The following is a 27637-nucleotide window of genomic DNA, read 5'->3' on the forward strand; positions in this document are numbered from 1 at the left end:
CAAAACATTAGATTATGTCAGGAGAGTACCCAGACAGAAATAATCACACACCCATTTTTCAAGCTAGCATATAATGTCACAAAAACCAAAACCACAGCTAAATGCAGCACTAACCTTTGATGATCATCAGATGACACTCCTAGGACATTATGTTATACAATACATGCATGTTTTGTTCAATCAAGTTCATATTTATATCAAAAACCAGCTTTTTACATTAGCATGTGATGTTCAGAACTAGCATACCCACCGAAAACTTCCGGTGAATTTACTAAATTACTCAAGATAAACGTTCACAAAAAACATAAATTATTTTAAGAATTATAGATACAAAACTCCTTTATGCAATTGCAGTGTCCGATTTTAAAATAGCTTTTCGTTGAAAGCACATTTTGCAATATTCTGAGTAGATAGCCCGGCCATCATGGCTAGCTATTTTGACACCCACCAAGTTTGGCACTCACCAAACTCAGATTTACTATAAGAAAAATTGGATTACCTTTGCTGTTCTTCGTCAGAATGCACTCCAGGACTTCTAGTTTACACCCAATGTTGTTTTGGTTCCAAATAATCCATAGTTATATCCAAATAGCTGCGTTTTGTTCTTGCGTTCAAGACACTATCCGAAGGGTGACGCGCCGGCGCGTATCGTGACAAAAAAAATTCAAAATATTCCATTACCGTACTTCGAAGCATGTCAAACGCTGTTTAAAATCCATATTATGCGATTTCTCTCGTAAAATAGCGATAATATTCCGACCGGGAGACCTTGTTTTCGTTCAAACACTGAAAATAGAAAATGGAGTCTTCACATGCGCGCCCGTGTCATTGTTCTCAGAACGACCACTTTCCAAAAGCCCTACTGTTTTTCGCACAGGGACTGCAGAGTCATCATTCCCCGTTCTGGCGCCTTCTGAGAGCCTATGGGAGCCTTAGAAAATGTCACGTTACAGCAGAGATCCTCTATTTTCGATAAAGAGGCTATAGAAGGACAAGAAATGGTCAGACAGGGCAATTCCTGTATGGAATCTTCTCAGGTTTTTGCCTGCCATATGAGTTCTGTTATACTCACAGACACCATTCAAACAGTTTTAGAAACTTTAGGGTGTTTTCTATCCAAAGCCAATAATTATATGCATATTCTAGTTACTGGGCAGGAGTAGTAACCAGATTAAATCGGGTACGTTTTTTATCCGGCCGTGAAAATACTGCCCCCTATTGAATGGGCTAGTGACTGTGACAGCATGGAATTCAAAGGAGGAGATAGACAGATGGGTCAGGGGAGAAAGAGAGAATGTCCACTTGAGAGAGATGAGGATTCCTGTGCCACCACCCCGCTGACCAGATGCTCTCGGGGTATGCGAGAACACGTGGTCACACGAGGAGAAAGCAGTAGGAGTAGCAGTGTTTTCTGTGGTAATCCATGTTTCCATCAGCGCCAAGAAGTCGAGGGACTGGAGGGTAGCATGAACTCTGCCTTGTTGGCCGCAGACTGGCAGTTCCAGAGGCTGCCGGAGACCTGGAATTCCACGTGGGTCGTAACCCATTGGAGGCAAAGAAACCCCTCTTGATTTCAACCGGTTGTGAAATGGTATGTCTTACTGTTCCTTTTACTGATGTTTGCATCCAAGATGTCTCATCGAGGGCTGTGAGATGCCGATTGTCAACCTCCAGTTGAAAAGTGCCTGTTGCCAAAAACCCAAGGATGGATAGCACTTGGATGTGTACAAAAATCCTCACAAAACTCCTATGAAATTGTTTTTTGGAAATTATATCTGATGAGTCAATCTGTATTTTCTGCTGAAAAATAGTCCCTCGTCTTTAAAAATGCGCTCTCTGCGAAATTCAGCGTGTGTCAAATATTCCAACAGAGCAGGATCAGCCTCTCATTGGATTTCCATTATCTCTGTTTTTTTATAGGATTTACACAATGGTTTACTTTACACATATACCTCTAGTTTAACTAATTACTTTATATGGATTATTATTCTAACAAATGCACAGATGTGGTCAAATTATATGATATAGCCTGTCAAGATATGTGGCATTAATTCACAATGGAAATACAATTAAATCGATAAATTATTTAATTATTACTCACAATTCCACACGTTCAACATATAGCTGGGGCAAAATGGTTCTGTTAAAGTCTAATATGATCTAAATGTTTGAGTTGAATAGTACTCTATAAATGGTTCTGTTAAAGTCTAATGCCGTCTAAATGTTTGAGTTGAATAGTACTCCATCATTGGTAATTTTCCACAGCTGCTCTTCACACACAGCACAAAGGAGTGATTTATTACTGTCTCCTTGTCTTTAGGGCAGAGCGCTCCAGAGAGGAGGGGTCTAATACTGCATCTCAGTGCTATGTGGGGGGGCTCCAGAGAGGAGGGGTCTAATACTGCATCTCAGTGCTATGTGGGGGGCTCCAGAGAGGAGGAGGGGTCTAATACTGCATCTCAGTGCTATGTGGGGGGCTCCAGAGAGGAGGGGGGTCTAATACTGCATCTCAGTGCTATGTGGGGGGGCTCCAGAGAGAGGAGGGGTCTAATACTGCATCTCAGTGCTATGTGGGGGGGCTCCAGACAGGAGGGGTCTAATACGGCATCTCAGTGCTATGTGGGGGGGCTCCAGAGAGGAGGAGGGGTCTAATACTGCATCTCAGTGCTATGTGGGGGGGCTCCAGAGAGGAGGAGGGGTCTATACGGCATCTCAGTGCTATGTGGGGGGCTCCAGAGAGGAGGAGGGGTCTAATACGGCATCTCAGTGCTATGTGGGGGGCTCCAGAGAGGAGGAGGGGTCTAATACTGCATCTCAGTGCTATGTGGGGGGGGCTCCAGAGAGGAGGGGTCTAATACTGCATCTCAGTGCTATGTGGGGGGGCTCCAGAGAGGAGGAGGGGTCTAATACTGCATCTCAGTGCTATGTGGGGGGGCTCCAGAGAGGAGGAGGGGTCTAATACTGCATCTCAGTGCTAGAGGTGTCACTACAGACCCTGGTTCGGTCACGGGCTGTATCACAACCGGCTGTGATCGGGAGTCCCAAAGGGCGGCGCACAATTGGCCCAGCGTCTTCCGGGTTAGGGGAGGGTTTGGCCGGGGTAGGCCGTCCTTGTAAATAACAGTTTGTTCTTAACTGACTTGAACCTTAAACAAACGTTAAATTAAAAATACATTAAAAAAAAGGCCCAACCAGGCTGAATTCTTGTCCTGTCGGTTCTGATAAATGAGGCCAGATTTGTGCCTACACATGATTGATATTCTAGGCCCCTGGAGCATCACTTTAATCCACAGATTCAAATGATGTTTCTGTCTATGTTGTTGATTAGAATCACATCAAGTCATCACCACTTGTCAAACATCACCCAATCACCCACCATCATCCACCATTACCCAATCACCCAATCACCCACCATCACCCACCATCACCCACCAATCACCCACCATCACCCACCAGTCATCCACCATCACCCACCAGTCATCCACCATCACCCACCAGTCATCCACCATCACCCACCAGTCACCCACCATCACCCACCATCACCCACCAGTCACCCACCATCACCCACCAATCACCCACCAATCACCCAATCATCACCCACCATCACCCAATCATCACCCCATCACCCAATCATCACCCCATCACCCAATCATCACCCAATCATCCACCATCACCCAATCATCACACCATCACCCAATCATCACCCCATCACCCAATCATCACCCAATCATCCACCATCACCCAATCATCCACCATCACCCAATCATCCACCATCACCCAATCATCCACCATCACCCAATCATCCACCATCACCCAATCATCCACCATCACCCAATCATCCACCATCACCCAATCATCCACCATCACCCAATCATCCACCATCACCCAATCATCCACCAATCACCCAATATCACCCAATCACCCAATATCACCCAATCATCCACCATCACCCACCATCACCCAATCATCCACCATCACCCAATCATCCACCAATCACCCAATCATCCACCAATCACCCAATCATCCACCAATCACCCAATTATCCACCAATCACTCAATCACCCACCAATCACCCACCATCACCCAATCACCCACCAATCACCCAATCATCCTTCATTACCTTTCCTTTCTCTAAAACACTACTGAATTCAACTTCTTCTCCTCTTCAATCTGAACAAAAGGTCAGTGGAGGTCATCAGAACACAGTCCATACAGTTTATTAGGTAATGCTAATAATAACATGCAGCTGTTGGCTTCGCTGTGCACAACAGTCACTAACTGTTTTACATAACAACATTGTTCTCACAGCATATGACATTCATTTGAAACAAATGCAGTTATTTGTCTAGTTAGTACATAGCAAATCAACAGCAATACTCACTAAACAATCCCCCAAAAGCTGAATAGAAGAAGACAGTGACATAGTGTGTGAGGAAAACTATATAAATGCTGCAATGTTATTGGTTGGACCAGTCCCCTGCAGACAGATGACTAAACAAGCTTTATACTGTATCTAATGGCAACAGCTGTCCATCAAATACATCAACATCGATTAGTGGACTTCAACATATGTCTGTCTTGATTAGTGGACTTCAACATATGTCTGTCTTGATTTGTGGACTTCAACATATGTCTGTCTTGATTTGTGGACTTCAACATATGTCTGTCTTGATTTGTGTAAAAGCAGGGTAGAGCAGAGCAGAGCAGGGCAGGGCAGAGCAGAGCAGAGCAGGGTAGAGTAGAGCAGAGTAGAGTAGAGTAGAGTAGAGCAGGGCAGGGCAGGGTAGAGTAGAGCAGGGCAGAGTAGGGTAGAGCAGAGTAGAGTAGAGCAGAGTAGAGTAGAGCAGGGTAGGGCAGAGCAGGGCAGAGCAGGGTAGAGCAGGGCAGGGTAGAGTAGGGCAGGGTAGAGCAGGGCAGGGCAGGGTAGAGCAGGGCAGAGTAGAGCAGGGCAGAGTAGAGCAGGGTAGAGTAGAGCAGGGTCAGAGTAGAGCAGAGTAGAGTAGAGCAGAGTAGCGCAGAGTAGGGTAGAGCAGAGCAGGGTAGAGCAGGGCAGAGCAGAGCAGGGTAGGGTAGAGCAGGGCAGGGTAGAGCAGAGCATGGTAAAGCAGGGTAGAGCAGAACAGAGTAAAGCAGAACAGAGTAAAGCAGTGTAGAGCAGAACAGAGTAAAGCAAGGTAGAGCAGCCAGGGGCTTACAGACATGAAGTAAGGAAAGATAATGAGACAATGTAGGGCACAGGGGGAAAATATAGGGGACAATATAGGGGACAATGTAGAGGACTAGGGGACAATGTAGGGGACTAGGAGGCAATGTAGGGGACATCAGAGGACTAGGAGACAATGTAGAGGACATCATGGAGGACTAGGAGACAATGTAAGGGATAACATAGGGGACTAGGGTTCAGTGTAGGGGACATCATGGAGGACTTGGAGACAATGTAGGGGACAATGTAGGGGACTAGGAAACAATGTAGGGGACAATGTAGGGGACTAGGAAACAATGTAGGGGACAATGTGGGGGACTACGTAGGGGAATAGGAGACAATGTAGGGGACATCAGAGGACAATGTAGGGGACTAGGAAACAATGTAGGGCCCTAGGGGACATCATAGAGGACTAGGAGACAATGTAAGGGATAACATAGGGGACTAGGGTTCAGTGTAGGGGACATCATGGAGGACTTGGAGACAATGTAGGGGACAATGTAGGGGACTAGGAAACAATGTAGGGGACAATGTAGGGGACTAGGAAACAATGTAGGGGACAATGTGGGGGACTACGTAGGGGAATAGGAGACAATGTAGGGGACATCAGAGGACAATGTAGGGGACTAGGAAACAATGTAGGGCCCTAGGGGACATCATAGAGGACTAGGAGACAATGTAGGGGATAAAATAGGGGGCTAGGGTACAATGTAGGGGACTGGGCGACAATGTCGGGGACAATTTAGAGGAGAATGTAGAGGACTAGGAGACAATGTAGGGGACAATGTTGGGGACAATGTAGAGGACTAGGAGACAATGTAGGGGACTGGGACAACGTAGGGGACAACATAGGGGACTGGGGGACAACGTAAGGGACTAGGGGACAACGTAAGGGACTAGGGGACAACGTAAGGGACTAGGTGACAACATGGGTGGGGCAGTAGTGTGTGTGTCAGCTGTCAAAGGGTTATGCTCTCAGCTCCAAAGGGTGGGTTAATGTAGTCTCTCTATATATCAGATCCTTTCTGCCTGCGCTTGGAGGGGGGCACCAGACGTGCTGGCAGCTCGGGGGGCAGACCATGCCCCTCTAACTTCACCTCGATCAGGTGGCTGGCCAGGGCAAACTCCTCATCATCCAGCATGCCATCTCGGTCCACATCCGACAGCTTCCAGATCCTCCCCAGGACGGAGTTTGGCAGCCGGGTGCTCACCATCCAGTCCTTGGCCTTGGTGCCACTCAGCTTGCCCTCGTTGGGCGCCAGGTTGTAGAAGATCTCGTCGTATTTGGGCTTGTCCTTGGTCACCACCCAGGCCATATCGCCCCCATCCTCGCCCTCCTTCCCCCCATTCTCCACATCGCCAAATGGGTCGTTCTCCACGAAGGGCCCGGCGCGGGTTCCCAGGAAGGCCCCCCCCTGCACCATTGGCTGCACCCCCAGGTTGATCTCCTCCTGGCGCAGCAGAGGCATCAGCTTGGCGATGTCGGATGCCAGCAGCTCGTCCAGAGCAGCCATCAGGGACGGTTTCAGGGGCTTGAACTTACTGAAGTCATGGGTCAACAGCTGCTCCTGGATGGGAACAGAGAACAGAGCAAACTAGTCAGCCAATCAATCCGTCTGGGAAATACAGTGGCTTGCGAAAGTATTCACCCCCTTGGCATTTTTCCAATTCTTTTGTCTTACAACCTGGAATTAAAATGGATTTTTGGGGGGTTTGTATCATTTGATTTACACAACATGCCTACCACTTTGAAGAGGCAAAATATTTTTTCTTGTGAAGCAAACAAGAAATTAGACCAAAAAAAGGAAAACTTGAGCTTGCATAACTATTCATCCCCCCAAGACCAAAACTTTGTAGAGCCACCTTTTGCAGCAAATACAGCTGCAAGTCTCTTGGGGTATATCTCTATAAGCTTGGCACATCTAGCCACTGGGATTTTTGCCCATTCAAGGCAAAACTGCTACAGCTCCTTCAAGTTGGATGGTTTCCGCTGGTGTACAACAATCTTTAAGTCATACCACAGATTTTTTATTGAATTGGGGTCTGGGCTTTGACTAAGCCATTCCAAGACATTTAACCTGTTAGGGCTAGGGGGCAGCATTTGCACGTCTGGATAAAAAAAATGTACCCGATTTAATCTGGTTACTAATCCTACCCAGTAACTAGAATATGCATATACTTATTATATATGGATAGAAAACACTCAAAATTTTCTAAAACTGTTTGAATGGTGTCTGTGAGTATAACAGAACTCATTTGGCAGGCAAAACCCTGAGACATTTTCTGACATGAAGTGGATACCTGATGTGTTGTATTGACTTTAAACCTATCCCATTGAAAAACACAGGGGCTGAGGAATATTTTGGCACTTCCTATTGCTTCCACTAGATGTCACCAGCCTTTACAAAGTGTTTTGAGTCTTCTGGAGGGAGATCTGACCGAACAAGAGCCATGGAACGATGATGTCCCATTAGACACCTGGCGCGCGAGTTCATGTTGGGTACCCTCGTTCCAATACGTTATAAAAGAGTATGCATTCGTCCACCTTGAATATTATTCATGTTCTGGTTAAAAAAGGCCCTAATGATTTATGCTATACAACGTTTGACATGTTTGAACGAACGGAAATATATTTTTTCCCCTCGTTCATGACGAGAAGTCCGGCTGGCTTAGATCATGTGCTAACAAGACGGAGATTTTTGGACATAAATGATGAGCTTTTTTGAACAAAACTACATTCGTTATGGACCTGTGATACCTGGAAGTGACATCTGATGAAGAGAATCAAAGGTAATGGATTATTTACATAGTATTTTCGATTTTAGATCTCCCCAGCAAGACGTCTAGTCTGTATCGCAACGCGTATTTTTCTGGGCGCAGTGCTCAGATTATTGCAAAGTGTGATTTCCCAGTAAGGTTATTTTTAAATCTGGCAAGTTGATTGCGTTCAAGAGATGTAAATCTATAATATTTTACCAATGTTTTCTAATTTTAATTATTTAATTTGTGACGCTGACTTGACTGCCGGTTATTGGAGGGAAACGATTTCCTCAACATCAATGCCATAGTAAAACGCTGTTTTTGGATATAAATATGAACTTGATAGAACTAAAAATGCATGCATTGTCTAACATAATGTCCTAGGAGTGTCATCTGATGGAGATTGTAAAAGGTTAGTGCATCATTTTAGCTGGTTTTATGGTTTTGGTGACCCTGTCTTTGAATTGACAAAACATTACACACAACTCTTGTAAATGTACTGTCCTAACATACTCTAAATTTATGCTTTCGCCGTGAAATCGTAAAACGTGGTTAGATTAAGGAGATGTTTATCTTTCAAAGGGTGTAAAATAGTTGTATGTTTGAAAAATGTGAATTTTGACATTTATTTGGATTTAAATTTGCCGCTCTTGAAATGCACCTGCTGTTGATGGAGTGCACCACGGGTGGCACGCTAGCGTCCCACCTAGCCCATAGAGGTTAAATGTTTCCCCTTAAACCACTCGCGTGTTGCTTTAGCAGTATGCTTAGTGTCATTGTCCTGCTGGAAGATGAACATCTGTTCCGGTCTCAAATCTCTGGAAGACTGAAACAGGATTCCCTCAAGAGTTTCCCTGTATTTAGCGCCATCCATCATTCCTTCAATTTTGACCAGTTTTCCAGTCCTTGCCGATGAAAAACATCCCCACAGCATGATGCTGCCACCAACATGCTTCACTGTGGGGATGGTGTTCTCGGGGTGATGAGAGGTGTTGGGTTTGCGCCAGACATAGCATTTTCCTTGATGGCCAAAAAGCTCAATTTTAGTCTCACCTGACCAGAGTACCTTCTTCCATATGTTCGGGGAGTCTCCCACATGCCTTTTGGCGAACACCAAACATGTATGCTTATTTTTCTGGCCACTCTTCCGTAAAGCCCAGCTCTGTGGAGTGTACAGCTTAAAGTGGTCCTATCGACAGATTCTCCACTGTGGAACTTTGCAGCTCCTTCAGGGTTATCTTTGGTCTCTTTGTTTCCTCTCTGATTAATGCCCTCCTTGCCTGGTCCGTGAATTCTGGTGGGCGGCCCTCTCTTGTCAGGTTTATTGTGGTGCCATATTCTTTCAATTTTTTAATAATGGATTTAATGGTGCTCCGTGGGATGTTCAAAGTTTCAGAATTTTGTTTAGAACCCAACCCTGATCTGTACTTCTCCACAACTTTGTCCCTGACCTGTTTGGAGAGCTCCTTGGTCTTCATGGTGCCGCTTGCTTGGTGGTGCCCCTTGCTTAGTGGTGTTGCAGACTCTGGGGCCTTTCAGAAGATATATATATATGTGTATATATATATATATATATATATATATATATATATATATACACACACTGAGCTCATGTGACAGATCATGTGACACTTAGATTGCCACAGGTGGACTTTAACTAATTATGTGACTTCTGAAGGTAATTGGTTGCACCAGATCTTATTTAGGGGCTTCATAGCAAAGGGGTGAACACATATGCATGCGCCACTTTTCCGTTTAGAATTTTTTGGAATTTCTTTAAAATAAGTAATTTTTTTAAATTTCACTTCACCAATTTGGACTATTTTGTGTATGATGTCCATTACATGAAGTCCAAAATAAAAATCGGTTTAAATTACAGGTTGAAATGCAACAAAATAGGAAAACCGCCAAGGGTGATGAATACTTTTGCAAGGCACTGTATAACTTAGAGATGGATTACTGAGGGATGCTAGACTTTTGCTATGGACATTGAAAAGTTTCACATTTCCACAGAGGGGTCATATTAGTGCTGGACACTGAAACCCAAATAGACTAAATATAAATATTTAGAATGTTTATATAAAAATAAAAAAATTCAGTTTTAAATTATCAACAAATGTTTTATACTACTAATTTAATAAACGTTTATTTTTTTATCATCATGTTGAGTGTTTTCGAATTCATGAAAAAAAGACAGACAAAAAGACAGGCAGGCAAACAGATAACCAGATAGACCTGCATCTTGGCGCAGTCAGGGAAGTCCCCAGCAGAGATGTGGTGCTGCAGCTGGATCTTGGAGAAGATGACAGGAAGTTGGTAGATCAGGTTCTTCTTCCTGTTGTCCTTCCTGAAGGTTGGCATCTCCTTCTTCAGGTAACTTATGATGTGGGCATGCACCTGGAGGGGTGAGAGAAGCGGGAGGGAGAGAGAGAATGAGGGGGTGATATTAACTTCAGCAAAGCCACTTTCTCCTCAATGTCTTATATCAAACTGAGTCAGACACCTTATTCTTTAGTACCTAGGTCAGACAGGTGTGGTTGCAGATTATATCATAGCATCTAGTTGATGAATGAGACAGAGACAGACAGAGAGAGAACCTACCCTGACCAGTCGGGCCCTCTTCACCAGGTCGTTGAGTTTCCTGAGGGCTGCATTATGGGGAAGGTTCTGGATGTCACTGAACAGATCCTCCTCCTCCAGCTCAAACAGACGACGGTTATCAGGGACCAGCAGCGGTTCCGACCAGAACGACCCGATATACACCCTCACGACCTCTGGGGTGTTGAACACCTGTCAATCAATAGGATGCATCTATGAAGCCCTTTTTACAGTTATCACAAAATGTTATACCCACTCAACACAACCCTTTAGGTGTTATACCCACTCATGGCTTCTGGAAGGAAATGATGTAGGAATAATCAACCGGTGCCGCTCATTCAGCCGACAGAAACTTTAAAGCGGTTCTCCCCATTAAGCAACGGGTCGGAGTCAAAAGCCGAGCCTTCTCTGGTCTCTCCTCCTCCCGTTACGGGGTCTGAGACGCCGAAGCCTCCCACCATTAGCTCTGACAAATTGAAAACCCTCGTCATTGGCGACTCCATTACCTGCAGTATTAGACTTAAAACGAATCATCCAATGATCATACACTGTTTACCAGGGGGCAGGGCTACCGACGTTAAGGCTAATCTAAAGACGGTGCTGGCTAAAGCTAAAACTGGCGAGTGTAGAGAGTATAGTGATATTGTTATCCATGTCAGCACCAACGATGTTAGGATGAAACAGTCAGAGGTCACCGAGCACAACATAGCTTCAGCGTGTAAATCAGCTAGAAAGATGTGTCGGCATCAAGTAATTGTCTCTGGCCCCCTCCCAGTTAGGGAGGAGTGATGAGCTCTGCAGCAGAGAGTCTCTGGCCCCCTCCCAGTTAGGGGGAGTGATGAGCTCTACAGCAGAGAGTCTCTGGCCCCCTCCCAGTTAGGGGGAGTGATGAGCTCTACAGCAGAGAGTCTCTGGCCCCCTCCCAGTTAGGGGGAGTGATGAGCTCTACAGCAGAGAGTCTCTGGCCCCCTCCCAGTTAGGGGGAGTGATGAGCTCTACAGCAGAGAGTCTCTGGCCCCCTCCCAGTTAGGGGGAGTGATGAGCTCTACAGCAGAGAGTCTCTGGCCCCCTCCCAGTTAGGGGGAGTGATGAGCTCTACAGCAGAGAGTCTCTGGCCCCCTCCCAGTTAGGGGGAGTGATGAGCTCTACAGCAGAGAGTCTCTGGCCCCCTCCCAGTTAGGGGGAGTGATGAGCTCTACAGCAGAGAGTCTCTGGCCCCCTTCCAGTTAGGGGGAGTGATGAGCTCTACAGTAGAGTCTCACAACTCAATCGCTGGTTGAAAACTGTTCTGCCCCTCCCAAAAGATAGAATTTGTAGATAATTGGCCCTCTTTCTGGGACTCACCTACAAACAGGACCATGCCTGGCCTGCTGAGGAGTGACGGACTCCATCCTAGCTGGAGGGGTGCTCTCATCTTATCTATGAACATAGACAGGGCTCTAACTCCCCTAGCTCCACAATGAAATAGGGTGCAGGCCAGTGTGATGGATGAATCAGAATTAGTTGGGTAACATAGATAATTAAGATGTCTTATCTGCATAATATGCTTATGTGAGATACTTGTCATTAGAATGTATCCCTTTGGATAATGAATGTTGGCAGTTGCACTTTTCCCTCAGCTGGGGCTCAGTCACTTGGGGCCCAGAGAGGGGAGAGGTCAGGCTTGTCTTTCACATGTCCCTGGTGCTATGCAGAATATCAGAAAGGGAAGAGGACATAATGGAACATTGTCTACATATGTATGTGTGTTTTACTGGGCCTCTATGAGATAGCACTGACAGAGGAGACGTATGATGTCTTTGGGTAATAACGCCTAAAGAGCATTCCAGAGGACATGAGTTAATGTTTCTGTTCTATACCGTACCAGGGAGAGACGGTTCCAGTTTGGAGTAGGAGGACCAGACACTGGTCTATACATTGAAAACTGTTGACACAGCAGTTGCTGTCTGCTATGTTTTATAAATATCTTTCATACAAAACTTAACCTTGTGACCCATTCTATGTATCTGTGGTTCGTCATGTACGTTGAGAGTTTGAGAGGGCTGTATCTTGGCTATAAAAGATCTTTGTACTTTTGCGTAATCACTTTCAATGGTTCATTAGAGATAGCGCATCATCGAAAGTCAAGTGCTTTTGCAAAGCTCTTAATTATTAAAGATGTAGTTTAAGTATTACTCTGACTGGTGTGTGAAGTATGTAACTCTCCTCATTTGGTAATGTAGAAATTAGCAGAAATTAGCCACCACACCAGGCAGCAAGCTGTTAGCCAGCCTGCCAGCTTAGTGGAGTCTGCCACTAGCACAGTCAGTGTAGTCAGCTCAGCTATCCCCATTGAGACTGTCTGTGCCTCGATCTAGGTTGGGCAAAACAAAACGTGGCGGTGTTCGCCTTAGCAATCTCACTGGAATAAAGACCTCCTCCATTCCTGTCACTATTGAAAGAGATTGTGATACCTCACATCTATAGGTCTACTTAATGTTAGATCCCTCACTTCCAAGGCAGTTATAGTCAATGAACAAATCACTGATCATAATCTTGATGTGATTGGCCTGACTGAAACATGGCTTAAGCCTGATGAATTTACTGTGTTAAATGAGGCCTCACCTCCTGGTTACACTAGTGACCATACCCCCCGCGCATCCCGCAAAGGCAGAGGTGTTGCTAACATTTACAATAAATTTCAATTTACAAAAAGAACAACAACTGGGTTTTTGTCTTTTGAGCTTCTAGTCATGAAATCCCACGGGGGACCAGTACGGAGAAAGAAATGTATGAAATGTACACATTCACTACTGTAAGTCGCTCTGGATAAGAGCATCTGCTAAATGACAAAAATAAATAAATTAAAACAAATTAAATCTATGCAGCCTACTCAATCACTTTTCATAGCTACTGTTTACAGGCCTCCTGGGCCGTATACAGCATTCCACACTGAGTTCCCTGAATTCCTAATCAGACTATGTAGTCATGACAGATAATATTCTAATTTTTGGTGACACATGGAAAAGTCCACAGACCCACTCCAAAAGGCTTTTGGAGCCATCATCGACTCAGTGGGTTTTGTCTAACATGTCTCCGGACCTACTCACTGCCACAGTCATACTCTGGACCTAGTTTTGTCCCGTGGAATAAATGTTGTGGATCTTAATGTTTTTCCTCATAATCCTGGACTATCGGACCAGCATTTTATTACGTTTGCAATCGCAACAAATAATCTGCTCAGACCCCAACCAAGGATCATTACAAGCCGGAGTATAAATTCTCAGACAACCCAAAGATTCATTGATGGCCTTAGAGACTCCCTCCACCTACCCAAGGACATCAGAGTACAAAAATTGGTTAACCATCTAACTGAGGAACTAAATGTAACCTTGCGTAATAGCCTAGATGCAGTTGTACCCCTAAAAACATTTGTCATAAGAAACTTGCTCCCTGGTATACAGAAAATACCCGAGCTCTGAAGCAAGCTTCCAGAAAATTGGAACGGAAATGGCGCTACACCAAACTGGAAGTCTTCCGATTAGCTTGCAAAGAAAGTACTGTGCGGTATCGAAGAGCCCTCACTGCTGCTCGATCATCCTATTATTCCAACTTAATTGAGGCAAATAAGAACAATCCCCAAAAATGTTTTGATACTGTCACAAAGCTAACTGAAAAGCAGCATTCCCCGAGAGGATGGCTTTCACTTCAGCAGTGATAAATTCATCAACTTCGACGATCATTAGAAAGCAAATTACGGACTCCTCTTAAATCTACGTATTCCTCCAAAGCTCAGTTGTCCTGAGTCTGCACAACTCTGCCAGGACCTAGGATCAAGGGAGACACACAAGTTTTTTAATACTATATTTGACACATTGATGAAAATAATCATGGCCTCTATACCTTCAAGCTGCATACTGGACCCTATTCCATCTAAGCTACTGAAAGAGCTGCTTCCTGTGCTTTGCCCTCCTATGTTGAGCATAGTAAATGTCTTTCTAACCACCGGATGTGTACCAAACTCACTAAAAGTGGCAGTAATAAAGCCTCTCTTGAAAAAGCCGAACCTTGCCCCAGAAAATATATATATTTTTTAACTAAATCGGCCTATATCGAATCTCCAATTCCTCTCAAAAAAAATTGAAAAAGCTGGTGCGCAGCAACTCACTGCCTTCCTGAAGGCATACAATCTATACGAAACACTTCAGTCTGGTTTTAGACCCCATCATAGCACTGAGACTGCACTTGTGAAGGTGGTAAATTACCTTTTAATGGTATTAGACCGAGGTTCTGCGTCTGTCCTCGTGCTCCTAGACCTTAGTGCTGCTTTTGATACCATCGATCACCACATTCTTTTTGGAGAGATTGGAAACCCAAATTGGTCTACACGGACAGGTTCTGGCCTGGTTTAGATCTTATCTGTCGGAAAGATATCAGTTTGTCTCTGTGGATGGTTTGTCCTCTGACAAACCTGTACATTTCGGTGTTCCTCAAGTCTCCGATGTAGGACCACTACTGTTTTCACTATATATTTTGCCTCTTGGTGATGTCATTCGGAAACACATTGTCAACCGTCACTGCTATGCGGATGACACACAGCTGTACATTTTGATGAAACATGGTGAAGCCCCAAAATTGCCCTCCCTGGAAGCCTGTTTTTCAGACATAAGGAAGTGGATGGCGGCAAATGTTCTACTTTTAAACTCGGACAAAACAGAGATGCTAGTTCTAGGTCCCAAGAAACAAAGAGTTCTTTTGTTGAATCTGACAATAATCTTGATGGTTATACAGTCGTCTCAAAGAAAACTGAAGGACCTCTGCGTTACTCTGGGCCCTGATCTCTGTTTTGACGAACACATCAAGACTGTTACAAGGACAGATTTTTTCCCCATCTACGTAACAGCAACTTTCTGTCCAAAAATGATGCAGAAAAATATATCCATGCTTTTGTCACTTCTAGGTTAGACTACTGCAATGCTCTACTTTCCGGCTACCCGGATAAAGCACTAAAACTTCAGTTACTGCTAAACACGGCTGATAGAATCTTGACTAGAACCAAAAAATCTGATCAAACTACTCCAGTGATAGCCTCTCTACACTGGCTTCCTGTTGAGGCTAGGGCTGATTTCAAGGTTTTACTGCTAACCTACAAAGCATTACATGGGCTTGCTCCTACCCATCTTTCCGATTTGGTCCTGCCGTACATGCCTACACGTACGCTACGGTCACAAGACGCAGGCCTCCTTACTGTCCCTAGAATTTCTAAGCAAACAGCTGGAGGCAGGGCTTTCTCCTATAGAGCTCCATTTTTATGGAATGGTCTGACTATCCATGTGAGAGATTCAGACTCGGTCCCAACCTTTAATGAAGACTCAATTCTTCAGTAGGTCCTATGATTGAGTGTAGTCTGGCCCAGGAGTGTGAATGTGAACGAAAAGGCACTGGAGCAACGAACCGCCTTTGCCGTCTCTGCCTGGCCGGTTCCCCTCTCTCCACTGGGAATCTCTGCCTCAAACCCTATTACAGGGGCTGAGTCCCTGGCTTACTGGTGCTCTTCCATGCCATCCCTAAGAGGGGTGCGTCACTTGAGTGGGTTGAGTCACTGACGTGATCTTCCTGGCCGGGTTGGCGCCCCCCTTGGGTTTGTGCCGTGGGGGAGATCTTCGTGGGCTATACTCGTGTAACCGATGTGAAATGGCTAGTTAGTTAGCGGTGGTGCGCGCTAATAGCGTTTCAATCAGTGACGTCACTCGCTCTGAGACTTGAAGTAGGGTTTCCCCTTGCGTTGCAAGAGCCGTGGCTTTTGTGGCGCGATGGGTAACGATGCTTCGTGGGGTGTCAGTTGTTGATGTGTGCAAGGGTCCCTGGTTCGAGCCCGGGTTGGGGCGAAGAGAGGGACGGAACCTACACTGTTACACTCGGCCTTGTCTCAGGATGGTAAGTTGGTGGTTGAAGATATCACTCTAGTGGTGTGGGATATGTGCTTTGGAAAAGTGGGTGGGGTTATATCCTGCCTGTTTGGCCCTGTCCAGGGTATCGTCGGACAGAGCCACGGTGTCTCCCGACCCCTCCTGTCTCAGCCTCCAGTATTTATGCTGCAATAGTTTATGTATCGGGGGGCAAGGATCAGTCTGTTAAATCTGGAGTATTTCTCCTGTCTTATCCTGTGTCATGTGTGAATTTAAGTATGCTCTCTCTAATTCTCTCTTTCTCTCGGAGGACCTGAGCCCTAGGACCATGCCTCAGGATTACCTGCCCTGATCACCAGTCCACCTAGTCGTGCTGCTGCTCCAGTTTCAACTGTTCTGCCTGAGGCTATGGAACCCTGACCTGTTCGACGGACGTGCTACCTGTCCCAGACCTGCTGTTTTCAACTCTCAAGAGACAGCAGGAGCGGTAGAGATACTGAATGATCGGCTATGAAAAGCCAACTGACATTTACTCCTGAGGTGCTGACCTGTTGCATCCTCTACAACTGTGATTATTAATATTTGACCCTGCTGGTCATCTATGAACATTTGAACATCTTGGCCATGTTCTGTTATAATCTCCACCCGGCACAGCCAGAAGAGGACTGGCCACCCCAAGTTGCCTGGTTCCTCTCTAGATTTCTTCCTAGGTTCCGGCCATTCTAGGGAGTTGTTCCTAGCCACCGTGCTTCTACACCTGCATTGCTTACTGTTCAGCGTTTTAGGCTGGGTTTCTGTACAGCACTTTGTGACATCAGCTGATGTAAAAAAATGACTTTATAAATACATTTGATTATACCAACTCCCCACAACCCTTTAGGTGTTATACCCACTACCCACTACCCTTTAGGTGTTATACCCACTACCCACTCCCCACTACCCTTTAGGTGTTATACCCACTCCCCACAACCCTTTAGGTGTTATACCCACTCCCCACTTTCTAGTATCCAAGATGGCGTAGCAGTCAGACGTCTTTGTCCTGTCGTGTCCCTTGTATGCAGCTTTTTATATATTTTTCTTCGCATATCTTTTTAAAATATTTTCCTAAACCTCAACTTCTAAATACTCTCCTGCAACCCGCCTCATCCAATGTGGCGTGGAGCTGTTTTTTTTCTAAAGTATTTCTATTTACTTCAGATCTGGAATCCCTCACCTGACCATAGCCAGCTAACTACCTACCAGCTATCAGTCAGCAAACCACTGCTAGCGGTCATCAGCTAGCCTTTAGCTCGGAAAGCTCTCGCCAGTTCGTACAACGTGACTCAAACCAGAGCATAACGGACCCATTTCTTTCTCTATATCCCCGGATTCCTACCGCAAACTCTGAACATTTCCATCTGGATCTTCGCAACTAGCTAACCGCAATCCTGGGTAACTACTCCTGGCTAGCGTTTCCATCCCGGAGCAAGCACCAATTAGCCTGAAGCCAGCCCGGCTAGGGCTCCTGGGCTACCACCGAAGCCCACTCCAGGGCTACAATATCCGGACCCCTTCTACTGCCGGTATGGGGCACGGAACCCCGCCGATCCTCTACGACTGGAATACCGACATAATCTGCCCGAGGATTCCAACAGGCCCCTCAGGCGCGATGTCCGCTGTAGGCCCATTCTGCTAACCACGGCCTGCTAGCTACCTAGAGCTACTTGGAACCCTACTAATTCACGATTGTTCTATCGACGTCACCGCACGAAGAGGCAACAACAGACTTACCTCCATCACGACGTCCCCCAAAGGCTTTTCTGCTAACTGCTTCCTTGCTAACCCAGGCTGCTAATTGCTAGCTTGCTAGCCCCAGTCTGCTAACTGCTAGCTTGTTAGCACCGGCCTGCTAACTGTCTGAATCGCCGTGTCCCCAGCCAGCCCAACCACTCACTTACTGTCCTGGTTAGTGATAACTGTCTTATTTCACTGTAGAGCCTCTAGCCCTGCTCAATATGCCTTAACCAACCATGTTGTTCCACCTCCTACATATGCGATGACATCACCTGGTTTAAACATCTCTAGAGACTATCTCTCTCTCATTACTCAATGCCTAGGTTTACCTCCAATGTACTCACATCCTACCTTGGCATAGTGTACAGACTATCATGCCCAGAAACCTGCTCCTTTTACTCTCTGTTCCGAACGTGCTAGACGGCCAGTTCGTATAGCTTTTAGCCGTACCCTTATCCTACTTCTCCTCTGTTCCTCTGGTGATGTAGAGGTTAATCCAGGTCCTGCAGTGCTTAGCTCCACTCCCACTCCCCAGGTGCCCTCATTTGTTGACTTCTGTAACCGTAAAAGCCTTGGTTTCATGCATGTTAACATTAGAAGCCTACTCCCTAAGGTTGTTTTACTCACTGCTTTAGCACACTGCCAACCCGGATGTCTTAGCTGTGTCTGAATCCTGGCTTAGGAAAACCACCAAAAACCCTGAACCTCCATCCCCAACTATAACATTTTCCGCAAAGATAGAACTGCCAAAGGGGAGGTGTTGCAATCTACTGCAAAGATAGCCTACAGAGTTCTGTATTACTATCCAAGTCTGTACCCAAACAATTCGAGCTTCTACTTCTAAAAATGCACCTTTCCAGAAACAAGTCTCTCGCTGTTGCCACTTGCTATAGACCACCCTCTGCCCCAGCTGTGCCCTAGACACAATATGTGAATTGATTGCCCCCATCTATCTTCTGACCTTGTGCTACTAGGTGACCTAAACTGGGATATGCTTAACACTCCAGCCATCCTACAATCTAAGCTTGATGCCCTCAATCTCACACAAATTATCAATGAACCTACCAGGTACAACCCCAAATCCGTAAACACAGGCACCCTCATAGATGTCATCCTAACTAATTCACCCTCCAAATACACCTCTGCTGTTTTCAATCAAGATCTCAGCAATCACTGCCTCATTGCCTGCATCCGTAATGGGTCTGCGACCAAACGACCACCCCTCATCACTGTCAAACACTCCCTAAAACACTTCTGCGAGCAGGCCTTTTTTAATCGACCTGGTCGGGGTATCCTGGAATGACATTGACCTCATCTCATCAGTAGATGATGCCTGGCTATTCTTTAAAAGTGCCTTCCTCACCATCTTAAATAAGCATGCCCCACTCAAACAATTTTGAACAAGGAATAGATATGGTCCTTGGTTCACTCCAGACCTGTCTGCCCTTGACCAGCACAAAAACATCCTGTGGCATTCTGCATTAGCATCTAATAGCCCCCGTGATATGCAACTTTTCAGGGAAGTTTGGAACAAATATACATAGGCAGTTAGGAAAGCTAAGGCTAGATTTTTCAAACAGAAATTTGCATCCTGTAGTACAAACTCAAAAAAGTCTGGGACACTGTAAAGTCCATGGAGAATAAGGGCACGTCCTCCCAGCTGCCCACTGCTCTGAGGCTAGGAAACACTTACCACTGATAAATACACTATAATTGAGAATTTCAATAAGCATTTCTCTACGGCTAGCCATGCTTTCCACCTGGCTACCCCTACCCCGGTCAACTGCCCGGCACCCTCCACAGCAACCCACCAAAGCCCCCACCATTTCTCCTTCACCCAAATCCAGATAGCTGATGTTCTGAAAGAGCTGCAAAATCTGGACCCCTACAAATCTGCCGGGCTAGACAATCTGGACCCTCTCTTTCTAAAATTATCTGCCGGAATTGTTGCAACCCCTATTACTAGCCTGTTCAACATCTCTTTCGTATCGTCTGAGATTCCCATAGATTGGAAAACTGACGTGGCCATCCCCCTCTTCAAAGGGGGTGACACTCTAGACCCAAACTGCTACAGACCTATATCCATCCTACCCTGCCTTTTTAAGGTCTTCGAAAGCCAAGTTAACAAACAGATTACCGACCATTTCGAATCCCACCATACCTTCTCCGCTATGCAATCCAGTTTCAGAGCTGGTCATGGGTGCACCTCAGCCACACTCAAGGTCCTAAACAACATCATAAAAGCCATCAATAAGAGACATTACTGTGCAGCCGTATTCGTTGACTTGGCCAAGGCTTTCGACTCTGTCAATCACCACATTCTTATCGGCAGACTCAACAGCCTTGGTTTCTCAAATGACTGCCTCGCCTGGTTTACCAACTACTTCTCTGATAGAGTTCAGTGTGTCAAATCGGAGGCCCTGTTGTCTGGACCTCTGGCAGTCTATGGGGGTGCCAAAGGGTTCAATTCTCGGGCCGACTCTTCTCTGTATACAATCAATGATGTTGCTCCTGCTGTTGGTGATACTCTGATCCACCTCTACACAGACGACACCATTCTGTTTACTTCTGGCCATTTTTTGGACACTGTTAACAAACTCCAGACAAGCTTCAATGCCATACAACTCTCCTTCCGTGGCCTCCAACTGCTCTTAAACGCAAGTAAAACTAAATGCACGCTATTCAATCGATCACTGCCCACACGTCCAGCATCACTAGCCTGGATGGCTCTGACTTAGAATACGTGGACAACTACAAATACCTAGGTGTCTGGTTAGACTGTAAACTCTCCTTCCAGACTCACATTAAGCATCTCCAATCCATAATTAAATCTAGAATTGGCTTCCTATATCGCTACAAAGCATCCTTCACTCATGCTGCCAAACATACCCTCCTAAAACTGACCATCCTACCGATCCTCGACTTCGGCGATGTCGTCAATAATCTAGCCCCCAACACTCTACTCAACAAATTGGATGCAGTCTATCACAGTGCCATCCGTTTTGTCAAAGCGCCATACACTACCCACCACTGCGACCTGTATGCTCTCGTTGGTTGGCCCTCGCTTCATACTCGTCGCCAAACCCACTGGCTACAGGTTATCTACAAGTCTCTGCTAGGTAAAGCCCCGCCTTATCTCAGCACCCACTCGTAGCACGCGCTCCAGCAGGTATATCTCTCTGGTCACCCCCAAAGCCAATTCCTCTTTGGTCGCCTTTCCTTCCAGTTCTCTGCTGCCAATGACTGGAACGAACTGCACTTTTTTTTTTTTTTTTAAATCTCTGAAGCTGGAGACTCATATCTCGCTCACTAGCTTTAAGCACCAGCTGTCAGAGCAGCTCACAGATCACTGCACCTGTACATAGCCCATCTGTAAACAGCCCATTATCTACCTCATCCCCATACTGTATTTATTAATCTTGCTCCTTTGCACCCCAGTATCTCTACTTGCACATTCATCTTCTGCACATCTACCATTCCAGTGTTTAATTGCTATATTGTAATTACTTCGCCACCATGGCCTATTTATTGCCTTAACTCCCCACATTTGCACTCACTGTATATAGACTTTTATTTTTTCTACTGTATGTTTTGTTTATTCCATGTGTAACTCAGTGTTGTTGTATGTGTCGAATTGCTATGCTTCATCTTGGTGTCACGACTTCCACCGAAGTCTTCATCAATCCATTTTCCATGTATTTTGTCTTGTTTTTCCTCACACCTGGTTTCAATTCCCTCAATTACTTGTTGTGTATTTAACCCTCTGTTCCCCCCATGTGGGATTGTTTATTGTAGTGCTTGTGCACGTTCCGCGTGAGCGCACTACAGGTTATTTTTATGCCCATTTATCTTGTTGTTCTGGATGCCGATGGTTTTGTTTAATAAATCTCCGGTTATTACCCAGTTCTGCTCTCCTGCGCCTGACTTCTCTGTCGCCAATACACGCTACTCACTCAACACAACCCTTTAGATGCACTTTTTCATGTTAGTTCTGTAGTTTTTAACTTGACCCTGGTACCTTCAGAAAGTATTCATTACACTTGACTTATTCCACTTTTTGTTGTGTTACAAATTCAATATGTATTAAATATATGTTTTGTCACTCATCTACACACAATACCCGATAATGACAAAGTGAAAACGTCCGCAAATGGCGGCCTTCCGCATCTGCGGTGGAAGGTGGCCGAGCTACAACGGTGTTTGTCAGACCATGAGACATCCCAAAAAACAGACCACTCTATAGCAAGATGACTCTCACGACCACGATGATGTTCTCCGTTTTGCTCTACGACCCCAACAAGTGTCACGGGACTAGTCTGTAGAAAGGTGAGACTTTTCATAGATGGTCACCTTCCCATAGAGGGGAACACGTACGTGTCAATTGTTTTGCTCTAGGACTAGACTGAAGGTAGCCCGGTACCAGTAAAAAAATTGGAAGTATTTATGGAGATAGTTTACTGCCAAAGAAGATGGTTAAATATCAGTCCAAAAAATATACAAAAACATTTTCCTGATCTTTCTTATATCTCTCAGATATACTGTATGACAAACAACTTTCAAACACACTTCCTTTTGATCTATTTTTTTACTAATTGTTTTTCCATGTTTCTATGGGCTAATAGCAGTAAGGCCAAATTCAATGTTTCATCCCTCCAAAAAGTATATACATATTTTATACCTAAAGGGGTCCTTCAATTCAAAATCAAATAGCTATAATTCCATATGTTATCTTAGTATAACCCCCCTTATCCAAAGTGTAATTAATAACTTCACCATGCTCAAAGGGATATTCAATATCTGCCGTTTTAATTTTTACCCATCTACCCTTCTTTGCGAGGCATTGGAAAACCTCCCTAGTCTTTGTGGTTGAATCTATGTTTGAAATTCACTGCTCGACTGAGGGAACTTACAGATAATTGTATTTGTGGGGTACAGAGACGAGGTATTCATAAAAAGAATTATGTTAAACACTTTTATGGCACACAGAGTGAGCCCACGCAACTTATGTTACTTGTTAAGCACATTTTTACTCCTGAACGCATTTAGGGTTGCCATAACAACGGGGTTGAACACTTATTGACTCAAGACTTTTCAGCTTTTCATGTTTTATTAATTTGTAAAAATATCTAAAAACATAATTCCACTTTGACATTATGGGGTATTGTGTTTAGGCCAGTGACACAAACTCAGGCTGTAACACAACAACATGTGGAAAACATCAAGGGGTTTCAACCCTTTCTGAAGGAACTGGGTGAATATTTATTGTTTAGTGATTGTTTTGACTATGTATTGGCAGTGGCGATTTTAGCATTTAAATCTTGGTGGGGCAAACTCCCCAAATATTTTTTAGATGCATGCCAGCAAAGCCACTACACAATACATGAATTGCACTATAACGGTGACAAACAGTGATCACAAAGCAGTCAGGGCCTCGGCACAAAGCAAAGCAGTCAGGGCCTCGGCACAAAGCAGTCAGGGCCTCGGCACAAAGCAGTCAGGGCCTCGGCACAAAGCAGTCAGGGCCTCGGCACAAAGCTGTCAGGGCAGAGCTTTCTTTTCAGCACCATGGAGTGAATCCTTACCACTGCTACACCTGGCTATCAGCGGAGCCTTGTCTGGCAGCGAAACAATTCATTCAGCCTCATTTACTGCCTTTAAAAAAAACATAGGTGATATGGCTGACTCGCTTATACAAATGTGGTTTCTACTGACAATTGATATGTACAAACTATGGCATAAGGGGACGACAAGCGTATAAGAGGCAATCCGTCATTTCGATTAAGACAATTTGCTCAGCACTTTTTAAATGCACTGCGACAGAATTCAGAACATGGGCCGTTCCTACAGTATTCTCTCTGTACACTAAGTCAGAACTGTAGGATAAATAAAGGGTCTTACAGGGTCTTACAATAAAGCTCTTACAATATTCGATGACATTTTTCTAAAACAGGCTACATGTGAACCACCAAGTCAGAACATTAGGCTAAGTTCTGAGGGGGAAAGGAACTAAATTATTAGGGTGAGGCACATGAGCTACTAACACAGCCCTGGGCAACTCCAGTCCTCGGGGGCCTGATTGGTGCCACAGTTTTGCCCCAGCTAACACACCTGACTCCAATAATCACCTAATCATGGTCTTCAGTTAAAAATGCAATTAGTTGAAATCAGCTGTGTTTGCTAGGGATGGGAGAAAAGTGTGACACCAATATCAGGCCTCCAAGGACCATGCCTGTACTAACAGCTTACTACACAACATACCCTTAGTATTACTTTCTTAGCTACAGTACTGATTGTTGGGTTAAATGCAGAAGACACACTTCAGTTGAATGCATTCAGTTGTACAACTGACTAGGTATCCCCCTTCATATCTCCCTGGCATATTACATTATTTATGCAGCAGCATAAAATACATTTCTGGACTCACCTTGTTGTGCTGTTCACATGAACAGGAAGGGGGTGTGGCAGTCCTTTGTGGACAAATTTTGTCATCAAAGTCTGGCATTCTCTGGATTTATGGTACTTGCAAGACAACTGGAAACTCTGAAGAAAACGAGGTTGAATCATGACATCAGTGATCTTCAGATCAGAGCTCCAGAAAGAGACCAGAGTTCACGACTTGGAATACCGAGTTGGATGGTTGTTCAAAACTTATTTTCCCAGTCGGAGATCATTTTTTTCTTGAACTCACTGAAGTCTGAGATTTCCCAGTTCCGAGTTTCCAGTTGTTTTGAACTTAGCAGAAGTCATTCTGGATTGACTGGATGGCCAATGTATTCAACCTTTTCTGGCCCATGGTGTTGAATGTTTATCCTTTTAAGCTTGGAAAAGAGACCCTTAACCTGTTGGGTCTAGGGGGCAGCATTTGCACGTCTGGATAAAAAAAATGTACCCGATTTAATCTGGTTACTAATCCTACCCAGTAACTAGAATATGCATATACTTATTATATATGGATAGAAAACACTCTAAAGTTTCCAAAACTGTTTGAATGGTGTCTGTGAGTATAACAGAACTCATTTGGCAGGCAAAACCCTGAGACATTTTCTGACAGGAAGTGGATACCTGATTTGTTTTTTTTTGACTTAAACCTTACCCATTGAAAAACACAGGGGTTTAGGAATATTTTGGCACTTCCTATTGCTTCCACTAGATGTCACCAGCCTTTACAAAGTGTTTTGAGTCTTCTGGAGGGAGATCTGACCGAACAAGAGCCATGGAACGGTGATGTCCCATTAGACACCTGGCGCGCTACTTCATGTTGGGTACCCTCGTTCCAATACGTTATAAAAGAGTATGCATTCGTCCACCTTGAATATTATTCATGTTCTGGTTAAAAAAGGCCCTAATGATTTATGCTATACAACGTTTGACATGTTTGAACGAACGGAAATATATTTTTTCCCCTCGTTCATGACGAGAAGTCCGGCTGGCTTACATCATGTGCTAACGAGACGGAGATTTTTGGACATAAATGATGAGCTTTTTTGAACAAAACTACATTCGTTATGGACCTGTGATACCTGGAAGTGACATCTGATGAAGAGAATCAAAGGTAATGGATTATTTACATAGTGTTTTCGATTTTAGATCTCCCCAACATGACGTCTAGTCTGTATCGCAACGCGTATTTTTCCGGGGCGCAGTGCTCAGATTATTGCAAAGTGTGATTTCCCAGTAAGGTTATTTTTAAATCTGGCAAGTTGATTGCGTTCAAGAGATGTAAATCTATAATTCTTTAAATGACAATATAATATTTTACCAATGTTTTCTAATTTTAATTATTTAATTTCTGACGCTGACTTGACTGCCGGTTATTGGAGGAAACGATTTCCTCAACATCAATGCCATAGTAAAACGCTGTTTCTGTATATAAATATGAACTTGATAGAACTAAAAATGCATGCATTGTCTAACATAATGTCCTAGGAGTGTCATCTGATGGAGATTGTAAAAGGTTAGTGCATCATTTTAGCTGGTTTTATGGTTTTGGTGACCCTGTCTTTGACTTGACAAAACATTACACACAACTCTTGTAAATGTACTGTCCTAACATACCCCTAAATTTATGCTTTCGCCGTAAAACCTTTTTGAAATCGTAAAACGTGGTTAGATTAAGGAGATGTTTATCTTTCAAATGGTGTAACATAGTTGTATTTTTGAAAAATTTGAATTTTGACATTTATTTGGATTCAAATTTGCCGCTCTTGAAATGCACCTGCTGTTGATGGAGTGCACCACGGGTGGCACGCTAGCGTCCCACCTAGCCCCAAGAGGTTAAACCCAGACTTGGACCACACACCCTCTCCACTGAATAACAGGTTAGTGATTGCTTTGCAACGCTTGCAGTTAGCTACTGATTCCTTCCAAACCACTCATTGTTGAATTTGCAATTTCCAACTTGTTTTTTAATGTTTGTCCAATGTCCAATGAGCACCGGTAAATTTTATCTATAATATCTCTTCATAATTTCTCTTCGTATGATTGAGGATTGAAAATAATTTGCCAGTAGATTGTCGACTTGATTCATGATGATGACCGCTAGCTTAGATTTTGAAAGTATGATGTTGACATGATCAGTCCAATCAAAGCTACTGTAGACCTGCCCTGAATGACAGGTCACCACTGTGTATAGGTCTGTATTGTTTTTACTATGACTGTAGGAAAGTCATTTCCCTTGGGGATGAATAAAGGTCAGTCTCCTCTCACCTTGCCCAAAGACCACATTAGAGCTCCGTAGATTCTCATCAGCTGTTGTGTTCCCACCATGTCAGCCTTGTTCAGGACCACACGCAGTTTCTCCTCGTTACCCCGCAGCGCTCCGATGGCTTCGGAGAACTCGTCACTGATCTCCAACTTGTGGGCGTCGAACAGGAGGATGATGCGGTCAACGCGCTCTGCAAACCATCGCAGCACCGCTGGGAAGTCATAGCCTGAAGAGAGTTAGGGGTTAGGGGTCAGGGAACACAGGCAGGGTCTATCAGATGATTCATAGATTAGAGCGAAAAATAGATGAGTCTTACTTTTTTAGATTTGCAACATGCTGAAAAAATATGCTGAAAAAAAGAATGAATGTTGAACTGTGATACACAATGAAGTTGGACAAAGGGTGGAGGAAGAGATGGGAAAGGGAGGGTGTCTTTATCTAACCGTGGGTGTGTCTATCTATCCGTGGGTGTGTCTATCTATCCGTGGGTGTGTCTATCTATCCGTGTGTGTGTGTGTGTGTGTGTGTGTGTGTGTGTGTGTGTGTCTTAATGTGTGTCTGTCTTTCAAGATGTGGTGGAGGAATCTGAAGAACTCTCCAGGGCTCTGCCTTTCTCTCTCTGTCATCGCTTCTCTCCTTACACCAGAGAGTTGCATGCCTCGCCCTATCTCCCTGTCTCCTTTCCTCAAACAGTACATGGAGGTCAGTCAC

At 44.7% G+C, this 27637-nt stretch overlaps 1 protein-coding gene across 2 annotated transcripts in view; it reads right to left on the minus strand.

Moving 5' to 3' along the window:
* Window positions 1–5012: 5012 nt before the first annotated feature.
* The window catches only part of LOC106581604 (EH domain-containing protein 2), a 53748-nt gene continuing 31123 nt past the window's right edge, over window positions 5013–27637 (minus strand). For both annotated transcript variants that reach the window (XM_014163736.2, XM_014163734.2), the window contains exons 5-8: window positions 26929–27152; window positions 10565–10753; window positions 10199–10360; window positions 5013–6771 (exon numbers count right to left, since the gene is read on the minus strand). In XM_014163736.2, the coding sequence (XP_014019211.1) occupies window positions 6211–6771; window positions 10199–10360; window positions 10565–10753; window positions 26929–27152 (1136 nt within the window). In that variant the 3' untranslated portion in view covers window positions 5013–6210. The remainder of the gene's footprint in view (window positions 6772–10198; window positions 10361–10564; window positions 10754–26928; window positions 27153–27637) is intronic.

Source organism: Salmo salar, chromosome ssa20, assembly GCF_905237065.1.
Source record: "Salmo salar chromosome ssa20, Ssal_v3.1, whole genome shotgun sequence".
NCBI lineage: Eukaryota > Metazoa > Chordata > Actinopteri > Salmoniformes > Salmonidae > Salmo > Salmo salar.